The 9908-nt window shown below is 32.3% G+C and overlaps 2 protein-coding genes across 2 annotated transcripts; one reads left to right on the top strand and one right to left on the bottom strand.

Moving 5' to 3' along the window:
- Nucleotides 1-383: 383 nt before the first annotated feature.
- LOC135194619 (putative nuclease HARBI1) lies at nt 384-2225 on the top strand. Its single transcript, XM_064220230.1, has 3 exons — nt 384-913; nt 1023-1304; nt 1463-2225. The coding sequence occupies exons 1-3, from the start codon at nt 638-640 to the stop codon at nt 1967-1969; spliced, it is 1065 nt and encodes a 354-aa protein (XP_064076300.1). The 5' UTR covers nt 384-637; the 3' UTR covers nt 1970-2225.
- LOC113398618 (uncharacterized) lies at nt 2076-3989 on the bottom strand. The gene is made up of 7 exons (XM_064220214.1): nt 3428-3989; nt 3234-3343; nt 2910-3144; nt 2710-2824; nt 2513-2588; nt 2184-2357; nt 2076-2085 (listed from the first exon to the last, which is right to left on the bottom strand). Exons 1-7 carry the CDS (start codon nt 3476-3478, stop codon nt 2076-2078), a joined length of 771 nt encoding a protein of 256 aa, XP_064076284.1. The 5' UTR covers nt 3479-3989.
- Between the last annotated feature and the right edge of the window lie 5919 nt (nt 3990-9908).

Genomic DNA, 9908 nt, shown 5'->3' with positions numbered 1-9908 from the left:
GGTCACACTTGGAATATGCATCGACTGTATGGAATCCATGTTATGCTAAGTATATTCAAGCAATCGAAACAATTCAAAATAAATTTCTTAAAAAATTAAAATATAAATTTGGTCACGATTTGCCTACTCTACTGTCCTTGAAAACTAGACGAGAACATAGAGACCAATTGTTTCTATTCAAAATTATTAACAGCCTTATAGATTCGCCTTATCTCCTAAACAAAATATTATTTAACTGTCCTCGCTTAAGTGCTCGGTATAAAGCCACTTTTGCAACTCCAAATCATAAAACAAATTATTACAAAAATAGTTTTATAGTAAGATCGTGTAGCAACTATAACGATAAATATAACCACATAGACTTGTTCAGTAGTGGTCTCAGTCAGTCTCATTACAAAAAGCGGTTTAACTAAAAACCATGGTTTAAACTAGGGTCTAAGCAAAAACGTTATTATAAAAACGGGTTTAGCGATAAACCATAGATTATACTGTGGACTAACTTTAAACCTCTGCGAGTCTAGTTTTACGATGGTTTAAAGTGTATCTGTCAAAGTTTCTGTTATAAGTTTAAAAGTTACAATCAGTTGATAATTTTATTTTCTTTTTTGTTGTGTTGTACTGTTTTAACGTAAAAAAAATGGACATGGACATGGTTGATTTAGTCGATATCGAGGACATGGAAGTCATCGAGTTGTTACAAACACCACGCGTAAATAACAGAAATCGTCTGCGACGAAATCCTTTCGTTGAGCTATCCGATGAAGATTTCAAGCAAAAGTATAGGTTTAACAAACGTTACGCAATGAAAATAATTAATTTAATAAGGGAAGATTTAACCAGAGATCCTAGAGGATGCTCAGTGTCTCCCGAAATACAAGTCGTTTGCGCATTACGAAGCTGGGCTCGACATGAAGTAAGTAGATTAAAATCTTAAAATGAATGTATCACATTAGTATCAGTATCAGTGTGTACTAAATTATGCCTAAGTTTCATACTAATATACGCTATTGTTTTTTTTATAGATCCAGGATGACACAGCAGATTTACATGGACTCTCACAACCTTTTATAAGTCAAACGTGTAAAAAAGTTGCAGACGCCATTGCTCAAATATCACATAGATTTATAAAAATGCCTGCTACATTAACAGAACAAGAGGAAGCAATGCAAAAATTTCGTAGAATAGCTAACTTCCCTACAGTAATTGGTGCAATTGACTGTACTCATATTCGAATTAAAAAGTTAAATGTAGATGGTGGTCATCTATATATTAACCGCAAAGGATTTCCATCCCTCAATATCCAGGTATTGATATTACTATACATCAATACAATATTAAAATTGTGATCATTTATTCAGGCAGGCAGTTATTAACTTATATGATTTTTCTTTGAATGTATTTATGAAATATATTGATGCTTATTGATAGTAACAGACACTACAATGTTTAACTATTGTTTCAGGTCGCCTGTGATGCAGAATGTAAAATCATGGACATTGTTACCAGGTGGCGTGGGAGTGTTCATGACTCTAGAATATTTAGAGAAAGTCGTTTGAAGCAGCGATTTGAGGCTGGTGCATTCTCAGGCATATTGTTAGGAGACAGTGGCTATGCCTGTACACCATATTTGTTTACTCCTGTACTGAACCCTACAACACCTCAAGAGGAACGATACAACACTGCTCACATTAGAACAAGAAATGTAGTAGAAAGATGTTTTGGTCTATGGAAGCAGAGATTCCGGTGCTTATTAAGAGGGCAATATTGCAATATAGAAACTGCCAGAAAAACTATTGTGGCATGTGCTGTACTGCATAATATTGCTCTTGATATGAAGGAAGATGTGTTCAATACTGAGCCTAACAGCCATCAATTTAACTTACAAACTTCTGAACCGTTAGTTCAACCAATTGAAAATAATGTACGTGGAAATATAAGGAGACGGCAATTCATAGAAAGACATTTTTAATTTAAATTATTTATTTATATATATCTTTAATTATTAAAAATTTCCTCATTTTGTTATAAAATTCTCTTTTTTAATTTATTTTTATATAAATAGCACTTTTAACTGCTCAGCAGAACCTGAAAATCAATATTACCTTTAATCATAAATATAATGACAAAATGATATATTATAAATGATTTTTTTTGTTTAAAATTCACTTACAATTAATAATTACTGATAATTAATGGACTTCTTATTATTTTCTAGTAACTCAATTTGAAGTTCTAATTTTTTAATTTTTAATTTATATGTTTCAATTTTATATTGATGCTCCAATTCTAACATCTCCAACTGCCTCTCTTTAAATGCACTGTTGGTTCGCAATATTTCTTCTGCCATTTTATTTTTTCTGTAAATATTTTAACATTTTTACTACTTAGTTACATAAATATCAAGGTAAATAGTTTAAATACAAACATATTGTTAACAAATGTTTATTTAAATAAAGAAATAAAACAAAATTCTATAAAGCAAGTAATATGAATATATTCTTATGTTACTTACTTGTTTTTTGGATCACTATTTGTACATAAAACTCTTTTTTTTGTAGTAGTTTCCACATTTACATTATTTGAAGTACCTAAAAGAATTATAATTATTTATAGTTAATAAAATGAAAATTAAATCCTTTAAATTCATCTCATGTATATGTAAGTATTACAATGGTACAAATAGTACAAAATTATATATTTTATATTTACCCTGGCCCTTTTCAGCTTGTACCTCATTATTTTCTTTAAGATCTAATGGTGGTACAGCTGTACTTGGCCCCGCTTCTATTTCAATGTTTTTGTGGCCCAAAACATTCAACTCAGCCTACAAGTAATGATGATTAAATATAAATTTTATTAATAAATAGTGTTTTATTTTTTTAATATAAAAAATACATTATTATTATTACCACAGGTCTCATAGCATCACTATCAAAATTATTATATTCGACAATAAAATCGCCTGGAACAATATTTATTGTGGCTAGATCTTCTTGTGAAGGCGACTTGGGCTTATTCCCACCCCCCGTCTTTCCTAAATCTTGCCAATGAGTGGACAAGTTGGCTTTAGCTGTGAGCTTCATCCTCTTCCACGCTAACTTGACATCACCGTCTGACCTACACTTTCCCGTCAATTCATTTAATCTGAAAATATTTAATCAATGTTGATCATTTTTGTTGAGAAAGTAACGCATAATAAGGATAGGTACGGTAGGTTTTAAAAATGTAAACACCTCTTTGTTATATCTTTCCACTCTTGAGTTTTTTTATTGTTGGAGGAAGCTTTTGTACACCGATTTTCTATAATGTGGTGTGACTGCCCAATCATCTCACGTAGTATATCCTATAAATTTTATATTAGAATTAGGTACATAATTTATTTAAGGACTGATTTCAAGTTTGAAGTAATTTATGTTTAAGTACTTACTTTTTCTTCAGTACTCCAATTCTCAGAACGTTTCCTTTTTTCCTGACTCATCACGAAATGACTTTAAAATAGTGTACGAGTGCAAGACGAAATTAGCAAAATTCAACCCTTGTTGCTCCGGTTTCAAATTACGCGCGAAACTTCTTACGAACGAGACTTGCGTTTCGTTACACGTATATTATAAGTTAAGATACATTAAATAATGTGCTAAAACATAAAACTACAAGCGACGTAATAAATTATATATACATCTATACAAAATAACAGTTTCAATTACTTTCATCACTCATAAACGTAATTTAATCATTAGCAAAACATTGAATCGTTTTATTTTCTAAGCATACGGAACGTTATTATAGAATGATATCAAAATGAACGAACGATATATGAATTAATCTGTGGTGGATATTTAAAGAATGGTTCAAATGGCAGTACTAAGAAATCTATGGTTTTACTAAGTTTTGTAATACGAATGAATTTAGACCATGGTTTTTCAGATAAACCTGGACTAGATAGTCCAGGTTTAAACCAAGGTTTATTTAGTTTTTTGTAATAAGACGGATAGTGTCACGGACTTTTTTTTTATTATTAAAAGAGGAATATATCTTTCATACACATTTTTTGAGTAACTTAAAACGTTTATGCTGCGCACGCATCGAAAGTCCATAAATGTGAATAATTTTCCCCGTTTTTGCAACATTTCTCACTGTCGCTGCGCTCCTATTGGTCGCAGCGTAATGTTATATAGCCTAAAGCCTTCCTCTATAATTGGACTATTCAACAAAAAAAGAATTTTTCAAATCGGACCAGTAGTTCCTGAGATTAGCGCGTTTAAACAAACAAACAAACAAACTCTTCCGCTTTATATATTAGTATAGAAGTATAGATAGATTATTATCAATTTAAGTTATCTATTTATTTTAAACCTTTTTTTTATAAATATGTATACCTTAAAAAATTTAAAATACGCGTTCTTTTAAAATTAGTTTTTGGCGAGTAAATCGACCAAAATGACTGATTGGCCTTTTTATTATTATTTTATCAGTATATTACTATACAAAAAAGTCACGTATATAGTCATATCTACGTTAACTAAAAAACTAATAATACATAAATAAATCAAACTAGCTAAAAAAATTAACATTAGGTGTCATAATAACTGTGCAAAATTTTAATAACATAAGTTGAAGCATGTAAAAATTATAACCAACTAGCTGTGCCCGCGACTTCGTTCGCGTAGTTGTCGGAAACACTATCATGATTATCGTTTGATTGCTCACGTTGGTTTTAAGATTTTTAAAAGATTTAAGATTTCAGGTTGATCAATAAGATTTAATAATATGTTTTACAGTACTTCACCGTAGATTATATTTTTAGTTTTATTTTCTTGTGGTAGAAGAACATACTGATTTTGCCCGCAACCCGATCTTGACAACGCGACATATAGTTGGCCGTGTGAAAAGCAGTCTTGACGTAAATCGATTCCTACGTGTTTAAATGTTTGGCCCTGTGATTTATTAATGGTTACGGCAAAAGATAACTTAATGGGAAATTGAATTCTTTTAAAATCAAAAGGTAAATCATTTGGAATCATTGGGATGCGAGGTATAAGCACTGTTTGACCAACTGCCGGACCTGTCAAAACTGTTGCAACGATCACGTTATTGCGAAGGAATTTTACTTGAAGGCGGGTCCCGTTACATAAATTTGGTGGTTTAAGATTTCTGAGTAAAATTATCGCAGCACCTATTTTTAACTTCAGGGAATGTGGTGGAAGGCCGCTCGGGTTTAAAGAATTGAGAAACTCCTTTTCTTAAACATAAAAGAAATATTGTACAATAGTGTACGATTGCGAATATTTTTTTTGTTAACAATTCGATGCAGGTGTATCGACATCTGGATGTAAGACAAAAGAAAAAGTCAATTGTAAATAAATAAATTACAAACAAAATTCATACTCTGCCAAAACAAACAAAACATTCAACAGGAAATGTAATAGTAAATCTGAATGACTTTTCTTTGTCTTGGATTAGGAGAAAAGTTCATGAATTGTAATACCTGACGGTAGACATGTTTGCTTAAACACTCAATTTTGATTCCAATTTTCTGTCATTATATAGGACCACTATGTACGTATAGGGTTTAAAAAAACATCAAGAAGAAGTGTATTTATCGATAGACCAGATTTACAAATTTGGAGTATATCATATATTTACAAACCTACCTTGGCTGACACCGCCTCCAAAAATAACAATAATTTTAACTATAATATATTATCGTAATAACTTTGCTGACTTTTAAATAGTCTAAATATTTTTAATTTCATTTTACATAGTATAAATCTAAAAAATATTGTGATCATTGTTTGTTATTCATAGGTTTGTGTTAAGTTAGATTTAAAGTGGATAGGTAATAATAATAATAATAATAATAATAACTCTTTATTGTACATACACGAGAGAAAAGAAAAACTTACATTCAATAACACATTATTAAAAAAAATAAAGAAATGTACAACAGGCGGTCTTATCGCTTAAGAGCGATTTCTTCCAGACAACCAGCATGGAGGAGTTAATGTGAAAAAGCGGAAAGCGCGTGTACAGCACAGAAGTTAAATACTATATGAAATTATATTTATACACAAATTATTACACTAAACAAGATAAATATACTACACAAATACATATATATCAAAACATATAAAACATACATACATACATATACAGATATACACGTACATACATAACAATAAACATACATACATACATATATAGATATACACGTACATATATAAAAAAAATACACATACATACATACATATATATATAGACAGCATGTCATAAACTTATGTACGAGTACAATCGAATACAAATATGAATAGCTAGTGATAATGTAATTGACAGCAAACTTAAAGTCTTAAATAGTATTTCTTAACTTTATTTTTAAAAGATTCAAGTGATTTCGCATGTCTGATGTGTAACGGAAGGTTATTCCACAAGCGCGCTGCTTCAATACAAAAAGACTTGCTGTAATAAGTAGTGGAGTGATTGCGAATTTTCAATGTGAGACGTTCACTGGAACGAAGCGATTTATTATGGGAGTCACAGAGAAATTCAAAGTTTTCCTTTAAATACGAAGGGAGAATAGGACTAAATAATATAGAATATAGAAGAGATAGTATGTGCGTACTCCTGCGAAGACGTATGGGAAGCCACTTGAGCCCTTCACGAAACTCAGAGACGTGGTCATATTTGCGAAGTCCAAATATGAACCGTATACAGAGGTTTTGGAGACGCTCAAGTTTATTCAGCTGATCCTCCCTTAAGTCTAGATAGCAAGAATCGGCGTAATCAAGGATAGGATGAAGAAGAGACTGGGCAAGAGCAGCTTTAGTTGAAAAAGGAAGAAAATTACGCAACCTTCTTAGTGAACCGATTGATGAAAATATTTTCCTGCTAACTTCACATATCTGTGGATCCCACGACAAAAATTTATCAAATGTTATACCCAAGTTCTTGACTGTTTCACTGTAAGGGATAATGACACCGGCAAAAATGATTTGAGGCACATTCGAGTAATTAATCCGCGAAATAAGCTGTTGACTTCCGATAATTATAGATTGCGATTTGGAAGGATTAACCTGCAAACCAAACTCTCTGCTCCATCTGTTGATACGTTCGAGGTCTTTATTTATGGTACCTATCGTACTAGGCAGATCTTCTAAGCTTGTGTGCATGTAAATCTGGAGATCGTCAGCATACAGGTGGTAGGAAGAAAAAATATATTTAGTAATAGTATTAATAAAAAGTGAAAATAGGAGTGGAGACATCACGCCACCTTGCGGTACGCCGGCTTTGACAGTAGTCCAGTCAGAAAAAGTGTCGTTAAGTCGCACTCGATGCCGGCGACCGTGCAAGTAAGAGTGAAACCAGTCAATCGTTATAGGAGAAATGTTAAGAGAACGCAATACTGCAAGCAAGATGTCAAAATCTACACTATTGAAAGCATTACTGAAGTCGAGTAATGTCAAAACAGTGAGCTGACGCTTGTCTTTAGCCATGCGAATATCATCAGTGATTTTTACTAATGCCGTAGTCGTACTATGGCCGGAGCGGAATCCGGATTGAAAGGGATTGAAAAGATTGTATCTACAGAGGAAAAGGTTAAGTTGATTATAAGTTAGACGTTCAAGGACTTTAGAGAGGAAAGGAAGAATAGATATAGGACGTAGATCGGAAAAGGAAGTCGAGGTGGGTTTTTTTGGCAAGGGAATGATTAAAGCATCTTTCCAACAAGAAGGAAATGTGCCACTCTCAATGGAAAAATTTAAAATATTTGTTATTATAGGAACTAAATTATCTATAATAGGAATTACCATTTGGCGACTAATGCAATCAGAACCAACACTGTTAGATGATACGGCTAGAATATTCTTCTTAACGTCACTACACGTGAATTGACTGAATCGAAAAGAGGGAAGATCAGGAGTTGTGGAAGAAGAAATTTGAGAAATTGTATTTAATTTTGTTGTATTATCAATAGTGACAGAGGATGAGAAATGCTGATTTAGTAAATTTAGATTTATGTTTTCAGAATGTAGATCTTGTTGTTGTTTCCCAACTCCTAGTGATCTGAGGAAATTCCAAACTCGGGCTGAGTCATTTTCCTCAATAACTGACTTATAGATATGGCGTCGATGTTCATCCCTACACAGCCTGTTACAGCGATTCCGAGCATACTTATCTCCTTGCGTGGAAACACAGAACGTACCTACATATTGGTAAGTAGAATAAGTTACTTGATTATTAAGTTGTAGAATAATAAGCAATTATTTTTTACTTTTTAGAGCATATTATTTTTTTTCTCTTTTGAAGTCGGTTTTTTTTTGACAAAATTTTTGTTTCTAAAAGATTCGGCCGAGTATCGCTAACGTGCTCCTTAGAATTGTTCCGTTCCCTTCCGTACCGTTACTTTGTCATGGATCCTATGCTCAGAACCTTACCAAACTTTCACCATAGTACCCTTGAAGTATATCCTTTATAATAAAAAAAGAATCATTAAAATTGGTTGGCACAATTCTGAGTTATTCACCTATTTATCGCGCACATACATAATGCACATTTAAGACTTATATCGTTTTCATAAGGGTACCATCATCGTAACAGGATAAAATTAAAATGGGGCCCCACGGGAAGCACTACCTTTCAAACAAAAAAAAATTATCAAAATCCAGTGAAAAGTTATGAGGTAACAGACATATAAAAAAAAAAAAATACAGACGAATTGATAACCTCCTCCTTTTTGAAGTCGGTTGAAAACAAACAATATTAACTTAAACGTAATATGATAAACAAACCGAACAATAAGAAGTTTAGATTGTTTCTCCTTTGGTGTTATTATTTCATAAGGTGATTATAGTACAACCGTGTTGAATATGCTTGAACGTAATAGAAATTACTTGAAATATTTAACTACTAATTTATTTGTGTAGTCATTTTAAACGATATTCACCTATTTGCTTATTTGCATAATTTATTTTCTCAGTGATGATTAATCTGCATCGGTGAAAGTATCGCTCGCCATTTTGAACTTTTTTACGTGTGTAATGTAATTTTTATACCTTATTTATACCGTGAAACGTTTGAATTGTTTACTTGCAAAGTACGAAGGAATGTTCATTGAAATTTTATCTTATATCGTAAGTTAAAACTACAGCATATTATGATTTAAATGTAACCGATTTTAAACGATAAAAAATAATGAGCAAATAAGCTGATAACAAAACCTAATTTTGATAAATAATTTAACTATTAAGAATGTTAATTTTTTTAAGTCGTTATGTGCATTGCTACTTCGCAGAACTACACCCGCGGGTGAGAGTGGCGAGCGCGGCGGCGGGGCTGACCCGCCTCCCCCTCAGCCGCCGCCGCGCCCCGCCTGCTAGCACACTCTTAACAAATAGACGTATAGTGTCACGGACTTTTTTTTTATTATTAAAAGAGGAATATATCTGTCATACACATTTTTTGAGTAACTTAAAACGTTTATGCTGCGCACGCATCGAAAGTCCATAAATGTGAATAATTTTCCCCGTTTTTGCAACATTTCTCACTGTCGCTGCGCTCCTATTGGTCGCAGCGTAATGTTATATAGCCTAAAGCCTTCCTCTATAATTGGACTATTCAACAAAAAAAGAATTTTTCAAATCGGACCAGTAGTTCCTGAGATTAGCGCGTTTAAACAAACAAACAAACAAACTCTTCCGCTTTATATATTAGTATAGATAGATAGATTGGAACTTTGAGAGCGTCTACTGAAAAGTTATCAATTTTCGTATTGGCCGTTATACATAGGACCCATCGATATATGTTCACTTCCAGATTAATTATTTGTGGAAACTGTATTGGCATATGTGTTATTTAAGGTTTATAAGTTTTATGTAATATAAAATATGCTGTTTGTTTCTCTTACTTACAAATAA

This window comes from Vanessa tameamea, chromosome W, assembly GCF_037043105.1.
Source record: "Vanessa tameamea isolate UH-Manoa-2023 chromosome W, ilVanTame1 primary haplotype, whole genome shotgun sequence".
Classification (NCBI taxonomy): Eukaryota; Metazoa; Arthropoda; class Insecta; order Lepidoptera; family Nymphalidae; genus Vanessa; species Vanessa tameamea.
Note: the sequence above shows the minus strand (reverse complement) of the source record. Positions and strands in the feature narration are given on the sequence as shown.